At 51.2% G+C, this 22,219-nt stretch overlaps 10 protein-coding genes across 10 annotated transcripts; 4 read left to right on the top strand and 6 right to left on the bottom strand.

Annotated features, from left to right (window-relative positions):
• Positions 1-675: 675 nt before the first annotated feature.
• On the top strand, positions 676-2,505 carry N7474_002827 (PH domain protein; the record flags this gene model as incomplete). The annotated part of the gene is made up of 4 exons (XM_057194242.1): positions 676-903; positions 993-1,118; positions 1,174-1,266; positions 1,324-2,505. Coding segments are annotated over 4 exons (1,629 nt in total), but the record flags the coding sequence as incomplete, so codon positions are not given.
• Positions 2,506-3,025: 520 nt separating this feature from the next.
• Positions 3,026-4,198, bottom strand: N7474_002826 (uncharacterized protein; the record flags this gene model as incomplete). The annotated part of the gene is made up of 1 exon (XM_057194241.1): positions 3,026-4,198. One exon carries the CDS (start codon positions 4,196-4,198, stop codon positions 3,026-3,028), a length of 1,173 nt encoding a protein of 390 aa, XP_057055596.1.
• An 885-nt stretch (positions 4,199-5,083) lies between these two features.
• On the top strand, positions 5,084-6,293 carry N7474_002825 (lactoylglutathione lyase GLO1; the record flags this gene model as incomplete). The annotated part of the gene is made up of 4 exons (XM_057194240.1): positions 5,084-5,144; positions 5,201-5,254; positions 5,311-6,060; positions 6,118-6,293. 4 exons carry the CDS (start codon positions 5,084-5,086, stop codon positions 6,291-6,293), a joined length of 1,041 nt encoding a protein of 346 aa, XP_057055595.1.
• A 431-nt stretch (positions 6,294-6,724) lies between these two features.
• N7474_002824 (transcription factor domain-containing protein) lies at positions 6,725-9,864 on the top strand (the record flags this gene model as incomplete). Its single annotated transcript, XM_057194239.1, has 7 exons — positions 6,725-6,897; positions 6,962-7,909; positions 7,956-8,164; positions 8,214-8,346; positions 8,398-8,625; positions 8,685-8,840; positions 8,892-9,864. The coding sequence occupies 7 exons, from the start codon at positions 6,725-6,727 to the stop codon at positions 9,862-9,864; spliced, it is 2,820 nt and encodes a 939-aa protein (XP_057055594.1).
• Positions 9,865-10,146: 282 nt separating this feature from the next.
• N7474_002823 (fungal specific transcription factor domain-containing protein) lies at positions 10,147-11,923 on the bottom strand (the record flags this gene model as incomplete). The annotated part of the gene is made up of 4 exons (XM_057194238.1): positions 10,147-10,203; positions 10,254-11,570; positions 11,634-11,665; positions 11,719-11,923. The coding sequence occupies 4 exons, from the start codon at positions 11,921-11,923 to the stop codon at positions 10,147-10,149; spliced, it is 1,611 nt and encodes a 536-aa protein (XP_057055593.1).
• Positions 11,924-13,129: 1,206 nt separating this feature from the next.
• Positions 13,130-14,023, top strand: N7474_002822 (Short-chain dehydrogenase/reductase SDR; the record flags this gene model as incomplete). The annotated part of the gene is made up of 1 exon (XM_057194237.1): positions 13,130-14,023. One exon carries the CDS (start codon positions 13,130-13,132, stop codon positions 14,021-14,023), a length of 894 nt encoding a protein of 297 aa, XP_057055592.1.
• A 523-nt stretch (positions 14,024-14,546) lies between these two features.
• On the bottom strand, positions 14,547-16,619 carry N7474_002821 (uncharacterized protein; the record flags this gene model as incomplete). The annotated part of the gene is made up of 9 exons (XM_057194236.1): positions 14,547-15,185; positions 15,238-15,340; positions 15,399-15,480; positions 15,530-15,665; positions 15,715-15,813; positions 15,875-15,999; positions 16,054-16,159; positions 16,221-16,453; positions 16,574-16,619. The coding sequence occupies 9 exons, from the start codon at positions 16,617-16,619 to the stop codon at positions 14,547-14,549; spliced, it is 1,569 nt and encodes a 522-aa protein (XP_057055591.1).
• Positions 16,620-17,037: 418 nt separating this feature from the next.
• On the bottom strand, positions 17,038-18,373 carry N7474_002820 (NAD(P)/FAD-dependent oxidoreductase; the record flags this gene model as incomplete). Its single annotated transcript, XM_057194235.1, has 2 exons — positions 17,038-17,230; positions 17,283-18,373. The coding sequence occupies 2 exons, from the start codon at positions 18,371-18,373 to the stop codon at positions 17,038-17,040; spliced, it is 1,284 nt and encodes a 427-aa protein (XP_057055590.1).
• A 517-nt stretch (positions 18,374-18,890) lies between these two features.
• Positions 18,891-19,879, bottom strand: N7474_002819 (uncharacterized protein; the record flags this gene model as incomplete). The annotated part of the gene is made up of 4 exons (XM_057194234.1): positions 18,891-19,336; positions 19,395-19,537; positions 19,604-19,757; positions 19,813-19,879. 4 exons carry the CDS (start codon positions 19,877-19,879, stop codon positions 18,891-18,893), a joined length of 810 nt encoding a protein of 269 aa, XP_057055589.1.
• Positions 19,880-21,373: 1,494 nt separating this feature from the next.
• On the bottom strand, positions 21,374-22,219 carry N7474_002818 (uncharacterized protein; the record flags this gene model as incomplete). The annotated part of the gene is made up of 1 exon (XM_057194233.1): positions 21,374-22,219. The coding sequence occupies one exon, from the start codon at positions 22,217-22,219 to the stop codon at positions 21,374-21,376; it is 846 nt and encodes a 281-aa protein (XP_057055588.1).

The following is a 22,219-nucleotide window of genomic DNA, read 5'->3' as shown; positions in this document are numbered from 1 at the left end:
CTCTCCTCTCTTTTTACCGATATCCCATCACGCCCGGTGCTGGACGCTGGACTATGCCCCTTGCCTCTTCCTTTGGTTTCCTTTTCCTTTCTCCTTCAGCATTGCAACACCACCAAGGCCCCTCACAGCATTCATCCCCGGTCTCTTTTCTTGCCTTCGGCGTTTGGCAACTACATGGATTTTTTGCTTCCTCTCATAGATGGAGTTTCCTTTGGTTTCATGAAATAGCTGCCCGGCAGCACGAGTCACGCATGATTACAATCTCTCTGATGTACTTTAATAATCCACTCCCTCATCAGTACTGTCAATAAATATTGCCATGGCGGTATGCAACTCTAAATCGCTCCACTGCATGACCTCATCGCACCCGGATCGGTCGAGGAATGTCGACTTGTAAATAAGCCATTCATTCCCCTTTGTGACCTACACTTTTCTGCCGCCACTGATTGCTCTCTCCGTTCCTGCGCCACAACACAAGTCCCCACTGGCCATCCACTAGCTCCGTTAACCATCGCCGCGACTATTCCACATTAGCCTAGCGCCGCTACCGACCTGGTTTGTTGTGGCTCATCTTCAGCCACTGCCGTCAATCTTCCCCCAATTCAACCCAACCCAACCCTACACCGTCGGTCGGCCCACCACCCCGCCGCGATTTCCGATCCGTGCTCTTAAGGCTCCGGATTCTCCCCTGGGGTTCGTCGTCGTTGCTGGTTCTGTCCTTTCCCTCCCCGCGAGTTTCTCTGTCTCTTCCCGCCGGCCTACCTCCCCACCACTACAACCATGACCAGTCCAGTGGACGTCAAGCTCCCCACGCGCACGGGCACGGTCACCAGCACCCTCACCCGGCGGACGTCTATGAGCGATGGCGATGACGAGGCTATTCCTCATACAGATAGCAGTGAGGTGCGTTCGACTGAAATTATCCCCGCGGGGTCTATCCTCGGGCAAGAGAAAAGGAAGAAAGGGCACGAGAACTGACTGTGTGTTTGTAGAGCACCAATCTCCTGCTTGAGCGTCTGAGAGCCTGGAAGCACATGACCGGCTATCTTGAGGACTATGTCTCCACGACTGCCAAGGTCTCCAGGGCCAATTCCAAGGATTATGAGAAGGTCTTGAAAGTGAGTATGGCAGACACTCGGGTCGCCTGGAATCGACTAACGGATAATTCATCAGTCCGTGAGCGATCCTCTGAAGGAGGGCCACCACTTCAGCTCCAGCGCCGGAGGCATTGCGGGCCTGTTCGAGAACATGCGGAATAATTCTCAGGTATGGGGCGGCAACAAGCCTGCAATTCTGAGCAATAGCTGATGATTGATTGGGTAGGGGATCGTGAACATGTACCTCGACACCGAGAAGAACCTGAAGAGCGGCGTGCTTCCGACCCTCGAGCGTCTGCACAAGGAAGTCAAGAACAAGTCAAAGGAACTAAAGTCGGGCGCAGCTAAGGGCGCCAAAGCCGTCGAGAAGGCCCGGAAAGAAACCCAGAAGCACATCGAGCTCCTGGGCCAGAACTCCGCGGCCTTTGACGCCGCCGCTGCAGGCAAGATCGAGCAGCAGCACGACCCGTACCTCCTCCGGCGGATGATCAACCACCGACTCAACAAGCAAGTCAACGAAGAGAACACCCACCGCCAGGACGTCCTCTCGTTGCAGAACTCCTTCCAGCAGTTCGAAGCACACATCCTGCAGACTGTCCAAAGTGCATTGGAGCAGTTCTTCCAGCATATGGAAAACCAGCTGGACCGACAGCGCACCATGTACGCCGACATCCTGGGCACGGCGCAGCGCATCCCACCGGACTTTGAGTGGATCAATTTTATCGTCAGCAACGACGCCAAGCTGGTCAATCCGGACTCGCCGCCGCGCCTGTTTGAGAACATCTCCTTCCCGAACCAGGACCACCGCGCCACGCAGCCGCTCATCGAGGGCTCGCTGGAGCGTCGCTCCCGCGCTGTGATCAAGGGCTTTAGCACGGGGTACTACGTCGTCACTCCCGCTAAGTATCTGCACGAGTTTAAGGACAACGACGACTTCCGTCGTGACCCCTCCCCCGAGCTGTCATTGTACCTGCCCGACTGTGTGATCGGGTCCATCGACGGCGTCAAGTTCAACGTCAAGGGCAAGGATGTCTCGAACGGCAAGGTGGGGAATGCATTTGCCGCCAACATAGAGCTCACCTTCAAGGCGCACACCCCCGCCGACGCCGAGAAGTGGTGGAGCACTATCAAAGACTTGACTCGCAGCCAGTCGCAGTCCCAGTCTCTCTCCTCAACGGGGGTCGCCTCCCCCGCCACCTCTGAGCCTCCCTCGCGCAGCACCTCGGCATCCTACAAGCCGGAGAAGGCCGGTGACGCAGCCGAGACGGGCGTTATTACGACCAACATCACCGATACAAAGGACCAGGTCGCCAGCCCGACGGCGTTGAGTCGCACGGCGAGCACGGCCAGCCACTTCCACACGTCTCCCGGTGGTTCGGCGGTTCAGGAGAAGTCGGAGAAGTCGTAGGCTCTACAGAGAACCTCCTATCTGCATAATTCTTCTTCTTTATCTTTGCGCATGATGCTTGATTCCATTCCTGGTCTTGCCTGTTCTTGTTCGATGTATACACATGACATACATACCTCGTGTAATAGCGGAATTGAAGCGTTACGAGCTGTTAAACATTCGAGATGCGTTGTCTGAACGCATATTTATAGATGGAGAGAGACGGGATGAGGCCGGGACAGTCTTACTTTTAGACGGCGAGATGATCCCGTGTGTAGTTGCCGCCCACTAACTAACTAGTAGACTCTGAAAATCGAATGAAGAGCACGAAACAACAAAAGTGCGAATGAAACAATAATGTCTGTCATCAATTCATGTCTGCCATACATGCAATGTAATGCACATGACTATGCTCTGTCGCGAAGAACCAACCCCAACCCACCCCATAACGAAGCCAACTCGCTAACTACCGACGTAGAAAGTACTTTGGATCAATAGTCTCATCGAAAATAAACCGGTTCATCAACCCGAGATGAATTCCTTAGAAATCATCCGGACTCTCTAGATCACTCAACTTTTGACCCAGGAACCGGCCCAACGCAGCGCATTTAGACTCCAGCGCCAATAGAACGGCAGGGGATGCTGAGAGGTTCAAGCTAGCGAGACGCTCGAGGTCGGCGCTGCGGTCTATTTCGATAGCCCCCGAGTCAGTGGCGGTTCCATTGCGTGCTGTCGCGTTCGGAGACGCTGGAGCTGCAGTGGGCGTGCGCTGGCCGTCGTGCGAGCCGTCCGGCGTGCCATTCGAGTCCGTGAACTGGTATCCGCCGTCTGGCACGCTAAGACGGTTCGAGTCGAACGCTCCATTTGTGCTGGGCGGGTCGACTTTGGACGGGCCGACGGCAGCGAGGAGGACTTTATCAGCGAGGCGGGTGACCACTGCGACGGAGTCGTCGAGTTCGAAAACGATCGATCCCACGTCGCCGAGCGACATTGATTGTGCCGTTACGTAGGAGGATGGGTGGCTGGCCGGGTTGACGCCTGTGAGGTTGCCCGTTGAGGCGGTCTTTGCGTAGCAGGTGTAGGCGGCGCCGTAGGTTGCGCTCAGGTTGCGCAGCTGGCGGGAGGAGAGGGAAGAGGCGTAGGCGAAGACGGCGCCATTGGTTGCGAAGACGCTGAGGAGGGAAATTAGCATCAAAGAGTCAGAGAGTGAGTAGCGGGGACAAGACAATTCCCGCGCGACGTACAGGATGGTCGTGATCTCCGGCGGAGACAGGTTATCGTCCAGGAGGTCACCCAGCGCCTCCGAGTCCAGCATCTTGATGTCCGGGAGTCCGGGAATCATGGCGTCGGTTGTGTTTGTATCCGGTCCCGCCGACAAGGAGATGGGTTGTTCGACCGCGCGCCGTTGGGGGACTTGTGTCCGGTGCGCCTCCACGACCCAGTCCTTGGGCGGGGTCCACGAGCAATCCTCCGGGAAGAAAAACGCGTTGTCGTGGTAGTCTGCGTCTTCGGGGTCGTACTCGATCGGTTCGTCGGAGCAGTCGAGCAGGTTCTGGGCGTACTGCGCGCTATAGCGGGCCCAGTAGGGGAGGAAGTTGGGGTCGTAGGGATCCGCGGTGGATATCGCGGGAGCCGAGTGATCAGGCTTGGCGGCGAAGCAGTGATCGCAGGAGGAGACTGGAGGAGGTTCGTCTTTAGCCATCGGCACACCCATTCTTCTTTGTATATAGAATAACGGGTATCGCAGCAGTTTGGAGATCAGATCAGCTAGCAGGAGGAGTCACGCGAGCAAAAGGCGTTGTTTTCATAGCTTGTTTTCCTCCGGTCTGCTGGGGATCAAGCGGACAAGGATGTGAGGGGATGTGGGCATGAGCTCTGCACGTTTGACTCTCAACGCACCCTGACTGATGGTCCAAATGGCAAGTCACGATAACTCCTCGGCAGCTGGTGGCACAGAGCGCGGACACGCCGGGAGAGCTATATGAGGGAACCAGGGTAGGACCACGAGAGTCATGGGGGCATGCGCGGCTCAACTGCCGGGCAGACCGCCATGGTGAACGTGAAGGTATCCGTGGGTGTGATTGGGAGGAGAGGGAGCAGATGAGTGCCTGGCCGCTGGGCTAAGCGCGGGAAAGGAAGAAATATGGAAAAAGAAAAGAGCATAAGACCGATCCAGACGGGGCGCGACACGACAAATGGTGGAGGGAGAAGGCCAATGGCAGGGCAAGGAGGGACGATCCAGTGTGGGGAAATAAGACGAGAAGAACTCACGAACTGGTTAGGGTGTGGTAGGTAAGGGTAGTCGTTAAGGGGGGGGGGGTTGGAAGCTGGAGTAGCAAGTGGGAGTAGAAGAAGAGTAAGAGTGGTAAGTGGTATAGTATAGTTCGCTGGCAACCGACCTGACTTGTGCTCTTGTTCTCCGTCAATTGACCTGACACTCACTAACTCCTAACTCCCCGTCGTTCTTCTATCCCGGGAGAGCAACTAGCTACTTGGTATACTCGCACTATTTCTGACTTCCTCATAGCGTCATTCCCCACCCACGCTGACAAACTCCCCCTCCTCCAAATGTCCCCATAACCAACATTTCTCCCAATCCATGTTCGCTCGACTGTTCTCTCCATCTCTCAGGGTCCTCACACCGCTTCATTGCGTGCCAAGTATACCTCTATCTATCCCCACGCACTCTCCCGGCCAATCACTGACGGTCTAGCAGAAGCCCGATCTCTCGCAACCATGGCGTCCGATCCCTCCACCTACAAGTTGAACCGTTGGTGTACCCCGCCTGCAGCCAAGTACCGCCGCTGACACGATGTACCCCTGCAGACACGATGATTCGGGTCAAGGATCCGAAGCGTTCCGTGGAGTTCTATCAGTTCCTGGGCCTAACCCTGGTCAACAAGCTCGACATGCCCGAGGCCAAGTTCTGCAACTACTTCCTGGCCTACACCGGCCCCAAGTCTTTGCAGGGCGAGTGCACCTACTGGACCGACCGCAACGCCGTGCTGGAGCTGACCCACAACTATGGCACGGAGAATGACCCCAACTACAGCATCACGAATGGCAACACCGAGCCCTATCGCGGTTTCGGTCACCTCGCCATCTCGGTCGACAACATCGAGGCCGCTTGTAAGCGGATCGAAGACGCCGGGTATGCCTTCCAGAAGAAACTCACAGAGGGCCGCATGAAGCACATCGCCTTTGCCAAAGACCCGGACGGCTACTGGGTTGAGATCATCCGGCGCCGCGATGAGGATATCGGCACCACCACGGACCCCAGCTCCTACCGGCTCAACCACACCATGCTGCGCGTCAAGTCCGCCGAGGAGAGCCTGAAGTTCTACCAGGAGAAGCTGGGCATGACCCTGGTGCGCACCGCCGAGAACCCGGACAACAAGTTCAACCTGTACTTCTTGGGCTATCCGGGCGCCAACCCCAAGATCCAGGAGGGCGTGCGCAACCCCGTCGCCGAGTGGGAAGGCCTGCTCGAGCTCACCTGGAACTACGGCACGGAGAAGCAGGAGGGTCCGGTTTACCACAATGGCAATGCGGAGCCCCAGGGCTTCGGCCATATCTGTAAGTGCTGTCCGTAGGCGACTGACCCGTCTGTCTGGCGCTAATCCAGCTTTGTAGGTATCTCAGTGGACGATATCCAGGCGGCATGTGACCGCTTTGAGTCCCTCAATGTCAACTTCAAAAAGCGACTGACGGATGGGCGGATGCACAACATCGCCTTCCTTCTGGATCCGGATGGGTATTGGGTCGAGGTGGTCCAGAACGACAAACTCAAACGCACGGCTAACGTGTAGTTTGATCTAGTACTGTAGATAATTACATGTCGTTAGTCCCGATCTAAATTTGACATTATTATTCTGATACTATAGTATCATCCGCATCATCCATAATCTGATAGGCCGACAAGGTGGACCCTTCATTGTTCCCCGCCGCCCCCAGACCAACCTTTTTCTTTTCGTCACCAGACTGACAGTTAACAACCCAGCAGTCGCGCGGTGTTCATAATCTCCATGGCCAGTGATGTATGTCACGTTGTGTGTAGCGACGCGATGACTTGATGCATCTCACTGTACTTCAATCCTGCTCGGGGATCTTCAGCGGCTAAGACAGCGACCTCGGAGACAAGCCGACAAGGCACCAGACGAGCACCAGGACTCGAGGAAATTTTCCGGGCTCATTTCCTGAGTCGCATAGCGATTCCAAAGCGGCTCATTCAACATTCAAGATGCCGTCGCCCGATCCTGAGAAACCCAAGAAGCCTCCCCGCAAACACGTCACCACCGCCTGCGTGCCGTGTCGGGAGAGCAAAATCAGATGCGACGGAGCGACGCCGAACTGCCAGAATTGCCTGCGCAAGGGGAAAGAGTGCAAATACCAGCATGGCGATGACAAGCGCAAGTATGTATTGATCTAATATTTCTGATCATCCGCTGTCAGAGCTTAGCGACTAATAAAGGTCTAGGGTGTCTCTGCGCGCAGCTACGGAGCTTTTTTCTGCTCGCGTCGATCAGCTTTGTCGATTTATTTATGACCAGGGCCTTCAGCCTCCGCCTATGAGGCCTGAAGATGAGGCCGGTATGAATAGGGTCCTAGATACCCTTCAAATCCCTCGTGGGGTTAATAGAGATGCAGCCGCTGGTCAGGAGTCGGGAAATATTCCCCTCGCGGAGTCCGGCACATCGCCTGTTCAAAATCCAACTACAGAGGCCCAGATTCCATCTGCCCCTGCGACAGGGACATCAACACCAGAGGAAATTGCTCCGCACCCACAGTTGGCGTCAGTCGAACCTTGGAACCCATTCGGAATGACTCAAGGGCCATCGGACAACCAGAGCTTTGTCCACTGGGGCTTCACTCTTCCAACCGCTGAAAGCTTAGATACCATTTATGCAAATATGAATAATGGCCCCGACCTGCCAATCAATACAGAGCTGGGTCCAGAGAGCTATCCACTCGGTATGGACATGGCTCCGCAGCCGGGAGTCTTGCTCGGCCAGACCCAGAACGAAAAAGACACCGAGTCTGACAGCGGAGAAGAAGACGATGCCGAGAACGACGTGATCGAGCAGCTGTCACATCGCATTGGCACATTGAAAATCGCAGGAGACGGTCATCTACGCTTCTACGGCGCAACATCCAATCTCAACCTCGTTGATGTGTCGGCAACTCAGCAACGACAACGTCCGGATGCGCGCACCGTGCGTCATGACGGTCAGGATATTCTCAACCATCTTCGGGTCGGCCAGCCCGTAGATCAAGCCTTGGAAGACCACCTGGTCGAGCTTTACTTTACATGGCAAAATCCCAGCATTTACGTGGTCGACAAGGAAATGTACATGACCTCCCGCTCCAAGTGGCGCAATGAATATGATGATACGCCGTTCTACTCAGAAGTTCTGACCAACGCTATGTATGTTCTCTGTTCGCTGCAGGATGACAACGCTAATATTGTGCAGGTGCGCCATTGGAAGTGCGTTTGAAGCCCGGTATCATCCGACATTCATTACATTTCCCAAATCCTTGGCGGAGTTCTTTGCGGACCGGGCTAAGGCGCTTCTGGAGATTGAACTTGATTCTCCCTGTGTTGCCACAGTCCAGGCACTGGTTATATTGAGCTGTCACGAAGGAGCATCGAACCGTGATGCGCGAGGTTGGCTTTATAGTGGTGAGTAATCTTCAAAACAACCCGAAGGGCTGTAACTCAGATTCGCTAGGGATGTCCATGCGACTCGCTTTCGATCTCGGGCTACATCTTGACATGACTCCATACGTCAATCAGGGCCAAATGAGTCCCTCGGAAGCCGAAGTCCGTCGCGCAGCCTTCTGGGGAAGTTATGTCGCAGACCAGTAAGCCATGTCACTCTACTGTGTGACTTGACTACTAACTAACCATTGTAGTTTCTGGGGCTTCTATCTCGGACGTCCGTTCCGCATGAATGCAGGGGACATCACTGTTCCAAAACCAGCTTTCGCTCTTAGTGGTGAGAGGGAGGGAACATGGCATCCCTATGGCCTGCAAAATTCCTCGGAGACTCGCCAGAGAGAAGGCTTGAAGAACCCGCTGGAGTTGATTTGTAGACAGTTTGTTGTGCTGTGGGAAATGATTTCTCCGGCTGGACATATTCTGTGCGTGATTCTTTTAGCCTTTACTTCTAATTGAACCTCACTAATGTGCTTCCTTCCAGGTACGGTTGTTCTGACATCTCCCGGCATGATTTGCAGAGACTGTGCTACCAGGTCACTGAGGATCTTTTTGCCTGGAAGGCTAATCTGCCCTCCAATCTTGAGATTGACCTGGATGATGATACGACGCCGAAACTGCCCCATCTTCTCATGCTGCAGTAAGTCCATCTATCCTCAATCGAAATTCATATCCTAACTATGCCTTCCAGCATGCAATACCACCAAATAGTCATCTTCTTCCACCGCCCATGGTTATCAAAGAGCTACATCCAGCCACGCGCTCCTCGTCAAGGGCCAGGTTATCACCACGCACGCCGAATGTGCGTCGAATCCGCCACCGCCGTAGCACGACTTCTCCACATCTACGAAAAACATTACACCTTCCGCCGCATGAACAACCAAGTCGTGGCAATAATCTTCAGCGCAGCCCTAATGCTCCTATTCGTTACTCTATCCAACTCTAGTTCGCCATCAGCACCGGGAAAATCAGGCAACAGTCCAAACAGACACCCGCCCAACGCCGAAATGGTCGCATATCTGAATCTCTGCTTCCGCGCCCTCGATGAACTCGGCCAATCGTTTGAGAATGCGAAACGCACGCGTGACTACCTTGTCACCCTCCAGCGCCGCTGGCAGGCACATCTGCATCGATCAGGATCGGCGACGAAGCGACAGATCAGCAGTGCGAATCTGCAGTCGCTGCAACAGCAACAACAAAAGCAGCAGCAGCAGCAACCGGCCTCTTCCTCACAGACCAATCGGAATGCACAGGGACCGGAAGGCGCTCGGAAGAAATCCCGCCTTGCCAATGCGGACGCGCAAGGTGTCACTTCTCGCTCGCAGGGCACTCTTAATAATAATAAGAATAACTATCCCGATTTCGCAGCAGGGTCAGGGATCCCTCCATCATCGTCCAATGTCAATGCCCCATTCGATCCATCCTCGTCATTACCTTCCCACCACCAGTTCCCTGCAGCACCTTCTCAGGCAGGTGACTTCGACTGGATTCGGAACTCGGATTTGCATCTTCTTTCCGAGAATATTGGCACTGGCGGTAACAGCAACGGAGCGGGACATCTGTCTTCTCCCCCGTTTGAGAACGATGGCACGATTCCTGATTTGGGGGATATGTCTGAGCCTTGGTGGGCTTCTAATGCAAATTCTGGGTTTGGGGGTTCATAATATGGATGGGCGCTGATGTTTATATATCTCTTCTTGTATATCGATTGTTGGTATTCTGGTGTTATTTTCTGGATATAGCAGTCTTTACTACATGTACTCCCTCTTTGGGATTATTGAATTTTCTATTCAGAAGCTCCCGCCACTTTGAAGGACATCAATTAACAACGCCACAACTTCGATATTCTGCGCTTGATTCCCTTAAATGAACAAAGAGACCGACACAGAATAATCATTGATAATGGATTTTATTTTTCTGTGTATTTGATCCTTCTTCCACTTCCTCTAAAGTTCTCGAGTCGAGTTCGCTCCCGGACTCTGCAAGAACTGGTCTATCAAGGACTGCCACCTAGTTAGACCGAAAACCTCAATAGCGTAGTAACCGAACTCACCCAATCTAGGGCTTCCGTGCCATCAATCATATCAGACATAGCCTCTATATATGGCAACTCGATCCCAGAAAAGAAATGCGTGTCTGTATCTGGGATGTGAGGACTTTCAGTAGCGGTATTCACCTTCACCTTGTTCACTTTTTGGATCATCCACTCTAGGGCTAGAGACGCTAGGCGTGATTGAGGGGGATAGCTCCCATTTTCAGCCCATATCTGCTGCGAAACTTGAAGTGCGCGTAGCTTTCTAGACGGAAAGCTCTGATCAACTTCTTCTTGGCGAGACTCAATCCTCACAGAAAGATCAAGACAAACCACCATAGCTGCCAGGAGAAAATCCTGCACGGTCAGAGAAGTGACCATCCACCGATCCTCATGCAGGCGCCCACCGGGGAGGGTTGCTTGGTGTATATCTGCTTGGCGGGTAAGAATTTCGAGAGCTGCTTCTAAACAGAAACGGCGTGAGAGTTCGAACGCTGGATTCTGGGGTTCGTGTCGAATGTAGCGTCGATGAAGTACCACTATGCCCTTCAGAAATAGTAGTTCGATGGTACAGCGCTCCAAAATGATGTCGGATGAGTCCATGAACGATTGGCAGACATCTCTTCGGCATAGGACATCTGGAGTTCTCCCGTACGTTTCCTTCATTTCACGATCTAGAGCAAGTGTTTCGTCATATCCGGGAGAAGCCAGAGATTGCGTGTGAGCGACAATCTTCTTGAAGACGGCCATGACGCCAGCCTTGACGATCCCATAGAGTATCGGGGTGCCTTCTGTGTGTGGACGCGAAGGAGGTAAGCTCTCCATGCCCACATACAGATCTGTATCGTATAAATTCCTTGGAACTTGCGAGTCACAATATTCAGTTGGAATCATGCTCGGAAGACCCATGTGGAAAGAAGCCAGGGCGTCAATCTGAAACACATGTAGCCAGACACGACGGCGCATTTCACCCTCAAATTGGGGCATATCGGCCATCTCACTGGGGTCACGATGGTAGGCCATTCGAAAAGCGAGTCGAATGAGAGTTCCGAGCTCCAGCCACAATCGCGCATTGCAGCCTGTTTGCGTTATGAATCGGCTTTGAAGGTACAGAAGTAAAGCTTCCAACGCATGTTCTTTCGCGGTTGCGTATTCGCCCAAGACGAGGCATTGGGCTGTCATCTGCTGGAATGCTTTCGTGGAGACCATCTGTTGTTGATTGGGTGCGATTCGGGCTTTGGTGTTGCTGTGCAGGATCGTCGACATGCTCAGTATGGCAAAGAGGAGGGCAAGCCATCCGAGTGAAGTGTTTTGGGGATGTTTCCAGAAATTCTCATACTTCATATAGTGGCTTAGTATGTTTATTGACTTTCGTAATTGATCCGATCAACCAAGACTTACTTCCATACGAAACTTTCCATAATGCACAACCCCTATAGAATGTCATATCAGCTCAAGGCCGATTGTCTGTGAGTTCACTGCATACCCAAGACCATATATCGAGAATTGAAGTATTGAGAAAGTAACATGTCGCAAGTGGGTTGAGGGGGAAGGGATGTTAAAACTTCGGAAACGGTTGAAATATCCTTTCGAGCAATACTTAAGTTGATGTCAGGCTCTAACCCGAGGTCCTGGCTGCTTGCAGGCTCATGGAACGCAAGTGAGCTATTGGAGGACAAGTCGGCCCGCATGTCTTTGATATCTTGCAAAATTGACATCCAATGGCTTGGTTCCATATAGATTGCTTCACCGTCCTGATTACGAATAAAACGAGGCGTCTCTCTTCCAGGTGCGCTTTCCATTCTCAAAGGTGAAAATTCATCATTGACGATTGGCTGAGGAAGGTTTCCAAGATCGGGAGGTGAAGGCTCAGTCAGATGTCCTCCCACTCTAGAGCGTAATTCCGGTTTGGAGGTATTTTCTGTGCTGATTAAAGAATAGACCAGCTCCTCAATGCTTTTCAGTCTGTCATTCAACTTGGCATGACCAGAAGCTTTAGGTCTAGTACGCTCGGCGTTCGCGGCATATTGGCATGAGCTTTGTATTTTCCGTTTGACACATGTTTCGCACGGTACTTGTCTGTTACACTTCAACCTGTCATGCTAGAATTAGCTCTGGGGCGAAGATTATAATTGGAAGCTTTTACTTTCGAGTGCGACAGGGTTCACAGGATACAGGCGGCCTATTCCTTTTTTCGACTTTTTGTGATGGGGTATCCATGAGAGGCGTTTCTCAATGACCAGAGTCAATGATGTGTTACTATGATTGAATATTGATTTGCGAGCTTCCGTTCTGGACGGTCAAGATCAGTGGGGAAGTCGCCGGAGTTAAAGGGTTTGAAATGTGGGACGTGCGGAGCGGAGTTATTATATCCGCTTGACGCCGCGGCTGATGTTCGCAGTTATCACCGCATTAAATAATCGACCACGTAATGAACGCAGAGAATCCTTTTTGTTTCTGGAACTTAGGAAGAAAAGCCCTCTTGATTCCTGCTTCTTACAACTTACAGATGACTAGAGTCATGTTTATGTCAAGAATCAATCTCGGCATTTCCTATTGGTTCATCCCGTCGTAGCGGTGCATTCAACTTGATATGCACTTCTCACTTCAATGACAATTACGAGCATAAATATCGGTTTCTTGATCTTAACTTTCCAAATAAGCAAGTATAATATAGATGCGTCCTAGAAGCAGTGAATCAGATGTCTAGGTTTAGAACACTATGTCGGACGTATTATCCCCGCTAGAAGCAATGGGGCTTTAACCGGAAGCGCACCGTAACCAAAGGAAATACTTAAGGCTTTCTCCTGCTCCTATTTCTTTCCATCTTTTTGATTTAACTTCAACAATCCTGGGACTCGAAATATCAAATACACTATCTTTTTCTATCAACAAACATGGCAGCCCTCTCAGCACTGAAGGGCGTTTCGTCGACAATGTATTCCAACATGTTCATAGAACTACCTTTACCCAAGGGTGATCTCACAGGCCAGACAATCATCGTCTCCGGCTCAAATCAAGGTCTCGGCTACGAAGCCAGTCGTCATCTATTGTGCCTAGGAGTTGATCGACTCATCATGGCCGTCAGGAATATTGACAAGGGTGAAGTTGCGCGATTGGAGCTTTTGAAAGCCACTGGTCGAGATGGCAACACTATTGAAGTCTGGGAACTGGATATGGATCGCTACAGCTCTGTCAAAAGCTTCGCGGCTCGCGCAGGAACACTTCCACGTCTTGACGCTTTCCTGGCTAACGCAGGCTTGGCCACAACCACTTTCCGCGTGGTAGAAGACAATGAGCGAACAATCACGGTCAACGTGGTCAGCACATTTCTGCTTGCTTCCTTACTTCTGCCGAAACTACGCGAGTCTGCCTCAAAGTTTGGCATTATTCCACGTGTCTCGATTGTGAATTCGGCCTTGCATTACATTGCACCTTTGAAAGAAATTGAATTTGATAGTGGACACGGAATTTTTTCACGGCTGAACAACAAGGAAACTGCAAATATGGCTATGCGATATCCATTATCGAAGCTGCTGGTCCTATTTGGTGTCAGGGCATTTGCCGAGCAATTGGAAAACGGCAAGGGCCCATTGGTTATAATCAACTCGCCAAACCCCAGCTGGTGCAAGTCCCAGTTAATGCGAGAATCGAGCGGTCCCGGCTATCGCTTCGCGGCGCGTATGCTAGCTCGTAGTACTGAGGAAGGTAGCCGGGCTTTGGTCCATGGAATTCTGTCTGGCAAAGAAAGCAGTGGTCAGTATCTGGATAATTGTCAGGTGAAACAGTAAGATATATCCCATCACAGCCCCCGAACAACATTGCTGATACACATCAAGGCCTTCTTGTACAGTAACCAATGCTAAAGGTGCAGGGATCCAAGAAGCTTTTTTCCGCGAGCTCTTGACTAAGCTTGAGGAAGTTTCACCAGGCGTTGGCGTGGAAATTTCGTCGAAGTCCAGCCTCCGCTGACAACTGCCCCGACCTTGCCTCTACTCGGATTCTTACCTTATTTTGAGGGAGTTCTTTCCTATTTGCTTCAGCTATACTTACAGCATCGCATCCGTGTTGGACGGAATGATCGTCAGTAGCCTGGTATGTAGATAATCTACAAGTATATACTGGGCATCTCAGCGCTTTGGCACAATGATTTATGTGCAAGAAGCCTCGTAAATTATTAGAACCCAAATTCTTCTCGTTCTCCTCTTATATTTCCCCTAAAATTTGGTTCTATATTCAATTGCAACGTGGAACTGGCCGCCGTCCATATAATAGTTGATAGAACCCATGAACTCGCACATTCGCATCTCACCGTTAATGATGAACGTGTTCTACCTCAACAACCTCTGTTGCATTGTCAACTCCTTTCTCAATCTCCGCCTCTGTCGCTGCTTGAGCTTGACTCCTAGCCACATCTTCATCCACTTGCAGAGGCAGTGCCCGTCCAGTTTTCTTCTTGCGCGACCTAGCTTCCCAGTAAAGGCAGAGAGGTGTAAGAAGGTAGAACGGGATACTGATGGCCAGCAAAGCTACCGTTGCCGAAAATCCAGCCAGATAGTACGGCGCATCCCGATCAGGATACATCTGTGGCGCAATAATACTCGCAATAGACAAAGCGGCTACCGCAATTGATGTCCCAACAGCTTGCTCTGCGGCACCGTATAGTGTCGCGCTGCGATATGATAGGAGAACGGGCTGGGCGACTAGTAGCATTTGCCCGAGGAATGCCATGCCGTACAGTGACATGTAGCTGATGTCATGTGTGGCGTGGTGCGAACTGTAGTGCGTCCATACTGCATAGCAAGGGATTGAGGCCATAACGGGGACGATGAAATGCCACATTCGTTCGCGTGTCCAGTCGGAGTGGAGGGGGTATGTCCAATACAGTGGGATTGCGACGAGATTGACTATTGCTGCGTATAGATTTGCTCGCTGGGTGGGAAACTCTAGGAGCTGGGTTTGTTAGTAAATGTAAAGCGAGCCTTAAGGCTAGGAAAGTACTTACTGTGTTGAGTATGGTTGGTAGAAAAGTAGCTTGCGCGACGGCTGCAATGGCTATGCAGATATAGCTTATGAAGAATATATAGGTCGAGGGCCGAGTCATAATTCTGGAGCAAAATTGTCAGACTCATATCATCTGGGTAGTATCACGATCATTTAACATACTGGATAAATGCACTCGTGCTCCAAGTCACGTCTGTCTGGCGAGTACTGCCACGACCGAATCGGTTGGTCGCTATGCGCCGCTCTAAAACACCAGTTAGAGAATTCTCCGTTGACAAAAGTAATTTTCTTACCTCGGGACGATAAACTCGTTGAAGTTTCAGGGAAAGTCAACAGAGTAAAGTAGATTGGGATGGCGACAGCAATCGACATCGCGCCTTCAATTATGAAGACCCATTGCCATGACATTAATCCACCTCGTCCGTTGAGCTGAACTCACTGTCAGCACTATACTATAGCAGATGAATGTTGTGATTACCTTGTTGATTCCAACAGCCAAGAACCCTGAAACTGCCTGCGCAATAGAGTTGGAACTGTAGAATATTCCGATTCGGACGGCGCGTTCGCGCGGTTTATACTATGCAAATAGTGAGCAAAATTTATTAAAAACAGCAAGAAAGAGTTAAAGGGATAGTCACCCAGAAACTGAAGTACATCACGCCACAAGTCACAACACCGGCTTCGGGAATTCCCAGAAACACTCTGGAGGCAATCAGGCCTGCTGCGTTGCTGCAAGCCGCCATGGTCATGATGATGACGCCCCCTTGATATCGAGTCAGCTCGTTTTAAACAAGGGCAGGCTGATCAGATAACTAACAAGTGATCATGCAGAGTGGAAAAAAGATTTTAGCGGACAATTTCTTCAGCATCAAGTTGGCCGGTATCAACATGGCAGTTACCGCGAAATAGGCAACGGATACAGCCTAAACCCACATATTTTGATCAGAATATTTTTTGATACAGCCCAAAGCCTGAACAACATACCCAATTGAAATCAATTCCCTTCAAATCTAAGCTCTCTTCTAGCGAATCCGGCGTATCATTCTGGAGGATCTTGACATTCGCTAGGTTGGATCGGTCGAGGTAGGCAAGAATGTACATAATGCAGCATGGAACGACAACTCGACAATCTAATTTTCGGACAAGCCGTCGCTCCTCTTCTTCAGACCAGTCGGGGGTCTCAACTATGAGGCGCTCGATTCGATCCTCGGCGGTGTCTTGCACCGGTTAGTGCATGTCCGTCATTCTCGAATGAGCATGAGATTCACCATATTCTCCATGAGTATCTTTCGTTGGTCTGAACACGTTCTTCAAACTCCAACCACCAATATACACACCCGCTTCTTCAGCCTCGGCGACCTCCTGCCGGTAAGAAGAAAACATAATGGCAGGATTAGTCAAACTGAGGGTTAATGGATGCTAACCCCTGCTTGCCATGGGAGGGTGCCCTTTTATTCGTTATTTCAACTCTATAGTTTTCCTTTCTGGAGTATTATTATTCGGTAACAGATTACTTCGATCCGCAAAATCGCCGAATTGTGGAGAAGCGGAGAGCCCCGGATTTCACAGCCAAGCGAGCAAAACAGTGGAATGCTTTCGATCCAGGTTTAGCACCAGCTATGGCACTAACTTATTTGAAAGTATGGTTCACTTCTCCATAGTGGCCAAGCGCCGTAAAATCGCCGACTGCGGGGTAGTGGAGCTCAAATGCCTTTTTTACACCTGACACTAGGCTTTTCCTATCTGTTTCTATGGACAAGCCAAATCTCCAATGTGGGTGTGATTGTAATCATGACACATTTCACAGCTTGGCCTGCTCCAACGGAGTAAGCTTCCGGAGAGGTGGCCCGGCTCTGCTTCCATCACCCGCCATGCCCTTTCCTTTCGGACCCTGTTGAGGAAGTAGCCTCCATTTCTGGCGCAATTCCTCTGGAGCCTTGTTCTCGAAGCAATCTGCGATATATTTGCCCAATACGGGAAGAAATTTGTACCCACTACTACAATGTCAGTTTTCTAGGTCAAGGTTGAAGTAGATATACAACTTACTGTCCTGCACCACCCGTCGCCACAAACAACCCCTGCAAAGTTGGGTGGTAGTCGATGATGAAGTCGCCTTTTGGTGTATCTGTATACCAGCAAAGACGGCGGTTTATCCAAGGGCGGTCTGAGAATTGAGGGAAAAACTGGCGCAGCCCTTGTCGTAGAGACTCTTCCGCATCATCCGGAAGATAGCCAGACTCGGCATTGCTGCTCTCGAATTTTGGCGACGAGACCGACTCCGGCTTGCCATCACGCTCAAGCATGACCTCGTTCGCGAAGCCGTATCCATGACGCGCGAGCTTGAGGATGTTCGTTCCCGGCGTCGGTGGAAAGCAGAATACCCCTGTGCTCATGTTGATCATGACCGGGGTGGAATCCAAGGACCGAGCTTCCTCCGGAGTAAGTCGTATAAAGCCAACTGGTTGCCCAGATGAAGAGGCAGCGTGATCAATATCTAGCAGCCGGTTCGTCCAAGCTCCTGTGCTCACAATTACCTGTGAGGCAAGTAGAAATTGTCCTCCGACAAGATTGACTCCCACGACACGAGATCCTTGCTTGCGGAGAGAAGCCACAGTTCCCCGAGGTCCGGTAATGAAAGATACCCCAGCCACACTACACCGTGAAGCTAACTTTTGGATACCCCCCGCTGCATCGGCCCAGCCGCCTAGGGGGTTATGGTATCCATTCAAGCCGGACAAGTTGGACTGCACGTTCGGATAAAACTTTCGCAGCTCACTCGCGTCGGCGAGTTCATCGATGTGACCACCCGAAGCCTTAATTACTGCCTTTGACTTTTCGATCCAGGCATTATTGGGCGTTTCTGAAAGCAGAGCGAAGCCAGACTCGTAGTATTGGTCCTGGTACTCGGTCCTCCATCCCTCAAGGGCCTCGCGGGCCATTTTGGAATATATTGGGTCTGCATAGTCGCTGCGAATAATGCGTGATATGTCGACGCTGCTTCCATCAGCTGCAGGAGGCACAAATCGGTCCAGAACGGTGATGTCGTTGTATCCTCTCTTTTTAAGCTCCAGCGCTGTCGAGAGGCCGAATACACCTGCGCCGACAATAATAATCGAGCCACTTTTAGCCACTGCCATATTGAGAGTTCTGTTGATAAGGAAAACAGTTGAGACAGGGAGAAGTGTCTTCAATCGCGTACATCGAAATTTCGATGGGAAAACTTAGGTGGGGTATAGAACAGTAATCCGGTGCGCTTCCGGGTTCTTGGCGACCGGAGAAGACGGAAGCGGGCCGGGCAGGGCCGTGTCCCCGATCTCAAGCACAAGGGTGCATAAGAGCAGGGGAATTGGAGATCGAGTAGTTGGTGGGGAATTTCGACTGCAAGGTTGTAGCAGCTAAAGTGTAGGGGGCAGATAGATGGCCAGCGTGACCCAGCTTTGCATTCAATCGCACACACACACTCTCCGTCTGTTCATAAATCAGGGATGCTAGGACGCAAGTTTTCCACCAAGTAGTCTACAACCTCGTTACAGGAACCAGTGTGTATAATGGCAAGGGCTTCAAATTAAACAGTACTCCCAGTATTAATGATATATAAGCAACACATACACCGCTTCCATGCATAATGGTCGTATCGTCTATTGATACTTAACTTCACGCATAATACTTTGGCTTTGAGTTCAATCCATCGAGCTCCCGTACAATATGAGTTCCCTGCAGCTCCACCGGGGGTCGATCAGATGACATTTCAGACACGGCCCCCGCGATCTGTGGCTGCGGGTGCCCTCGATACCATGGAGGATCATGATATTGTGCTTCTGGATTGCCTTTCCCAGAGAAGACAGCAGCAATCCTCTTGCGGAAAAATAATATACACGCCAGTATGAATCCGCCTGCCAGACACCCCACAACAATACCCGCTATTGCGCCTCCAGAAAGCCCCGAGCTAGCAGGTGCCGAGCTAACAGGTTGAGAGCTATTTTCGTTAGAGCCAGTTGGTGTTGCCGTTGATGAGGATTGGGTCGTCGTGGTCGAGGTCGCTGGTGGGGTATGCATCGTTTGGCTGGCTTCACCTGGTGCGACTGTCTTTACTGAGGTGCCTAGGGGGCGTTAGTATGGGATGAAGAATCAATCCCGAGATGAAATGCTGAAACTCACTAGTGGTCGAAAATCCATTGCCGAGTTCGCGGTACAAAGTTGAAGCGGACCAATATGTTACGCACTCAAACTGTGTTACGACTGGCATTCCATACGGGGATGTTTGGAAAATAGTCATTCCTAGACAGGACGCCCCGCTGACACTGCAGAGATATTCAGTTAAGGTGGGCGCCCAATAACGCAGCTCAAATAAAAGAGTAGATGATTACCATATATCTCCACCGCCGCCCTCGTACAGAAGTGTGTTTGATCCATAGCACCCAGTATTCCAAGTGAACGACGAGGAAGTGCTCGCATGCGTCGCACACGCCGCATAGGATCCGCTGGTAGTGAAATATCCGGGTTCACACACAATCGCCTCGGCTGTAATGACGATCAGTTGATACGGTCAGAAATTTTGAGGTTAGGGTGCACAAACGGGACTCATTGAGGATATACCACCCCTGAAAACCACTTTGAGCGGCGTCGGCCGCTAGACTCGTCATGATGGGTGATAGTCAAGAAACAGCTTTCGCGCTCCTTCCCCCTGGTAGCCAGCTCTGTTGGATCAGAGGCAGAAAGTGATGATAGAAGAAACGACAGATCAAAGAGGGGGTGGGAGCTTATGACTGCTACGTTATGATGATTTTTATGGGGGCCGTCAGAGATAACTTCCGTGACGGAGAGTTTAACATTGAGACACCAGCCCCCAAACAGAAAACGCACTCGGGGCACCGGGGCACTCGGCATCTGGATTGGCCCCTTCCCTGCAAGAGGGTTTGACAATTCCCCTAGGCTAGATATGGAACGAGAAAAGATGGGCGGCTAGAGCCAGACGGATGGGGCAGTGTATGCACTATGGGACTAGCAGGCCAATCAACGTGCTCGGGCCAGGCCATTAGCTCTGACGATCACCTCGGTTTTTCAGCGACAAGGCTTCGGATCCCACTGTGCAAGATTAATTATTCCGCTTTTCTGAGCTCGTGGCACTTGTTTCATAGGCAATACTACTGAAGGGCGCGCTTTAGATTCGACTTTTTATTTGCCAAGCTGCAACGGAATAACAACACACCTCCTATTCTGTATTATCCTGTGCGAAGTCGTGAGCTAATCCTGCCGACTATATCTTCCGTCCAAAAGAGCGAACGCATAGGGAGGTCTGTTTCCATCGAAAGGTATATTGTGGAGTTAGGATGCGCACAATTGACCGTTATTCTCACTCCACGTGTAAATTAGGCTCGGCTCTGCCCGTTAGTTCTCAAGGACTGCCGCGGGCCCAAACCACTGCCCTGGGTCCGCTCTATTCAATAGACTTTAAATGCACATCGCAGCTCCAACCCACTTTCCACTATATATCAATCTTCACTATCGCAGAAGAGCAGCATACGATGCTGAAAATCGTTTTCGTCTTTTCATTTTCAAAATATGTGACCAACCGCGACACGGAGTGATATCGCCGTGGCCAGCGACTCGGCATTTGGTCCTGCTTACTAGGTTGCATCCAGCGCCAGTGATTCGTCAGTATTTGTGAAGCTGGCAGCTACGGTAGCGATGTCCAGAGATGCCATCGACGGATTACTGCGACGCTTACTGTGGTCGTGATGAACCGAATAGCGCAAACACTCCCGCCGTATTGCGAAAGCTGAAATCAAATCTTTAAAAGTATCAACCTATCATATCTGAAGCGGAACCACTGAGGTGGTCTCCTCAGCCAAGATGTATGGTTTGGCTATTGTTAGAGCAAGTGCAACTCTATGATAATACCTGTACGCCGCGCTAAATAGTGTTTGTGGGTCTATCAAGATGTATAACCTGCACAAGTACCACTCACAGCATACTAAGGAAACCGGGATATCCAACGAGTTAGGCGGAGAATAGACCTCCGGGTCATCAAGAATTACTGGTATTGTGAAAACATGAAATTATTAAGATCATAGTTGAAGCAGAATCCATTAAAAATAAGAGTGACTGATACATTTTCATTTGAAGATTGTTCGGCATTACTGCGTAGAACTCTCTTGCATGACCGGCACAGCTCGAGGATACTCAGACTGGAGAGGCATATCCGAGCGAGTACCGGTTGATGGGAACTCGCGAGGCCGCGCCCGGGCAGGGATCTTCAGCACCAGCAGTCGGTCCCGTTGTAAATTGCGCCAGAGGACCTGAGGATTTGCCAGAGCCATCGGACTACGGCGAACCCCAAAATATTGAGCGTACTCATCGGAAATCTGTGTCCAGGACATTCCCTTTAGTTTGAGGGCTTGTATGAAGTAGCCCGCTTCCGCAAGCTCCTTTTCGCTGTGGGTAACCATCATCCCTTTCTTGGAAACCACGATATGAAGGGTACCCCCCGCAATGGCTTCCCTCGGAGATTGAGGGATTTTGGAGAGGGAAGGCAGGCCCGATAATGAAGACTGAATATCCAAGTTCTCCGGATATTCCAGCTTGGGCACAATGGAAGGTTCGGCAGACACTGACGATGTAGAGGAAGCGGTGGCTGAGTACTCGGTCGGTGCAAGGGGTCCGTTGTTGGGAAGTGAAGATGTCCGTAAAGAGTCGGTGTTCGTCATCTCAACATCGGAATCACGAGGCACTGCACCCAGCGATCTGTGGACGAGAGAGGCGTCCGGCCTTTGAGATCCTTCGGCAGTGGTATTGCGGCTCTCATCTCGCTCTGAGGCTTGCCTGGTGCGCAGATTGAGTTGATGAGCTGCCCGATATGGAATATCCCCTTGCGGATCAACTGTTATCGAGTTCGCAGGCGAGGCACTTCGAGATTCATTCGGTAGTTGGGCATCGGAAGTCCCAGGGGTCTCTGTGGGGAGGCCCAGATGCTCAGCAATCAT

Source organism: Penicillium riverlandense (assembly GCF_028828495.1).
Source record: "Penicillium riverlandense strain IBT 135883 chromosome Unknown utg000002l_segment0_segment0, whole genome shotgun sequence".
NCBI classification, from domain to species: Eukaryota; Fungi; Ascomycota; class Eurotiomycetes; order Eurotiales; family Aspergillaceae; genus Penicillium; species Penicillium riverlandense.
The sequence above is the reverse complement of the archived record's forward strand: the minus strand, read 5'-3'. Positions and strand labels throughout refer to the sequence as shown.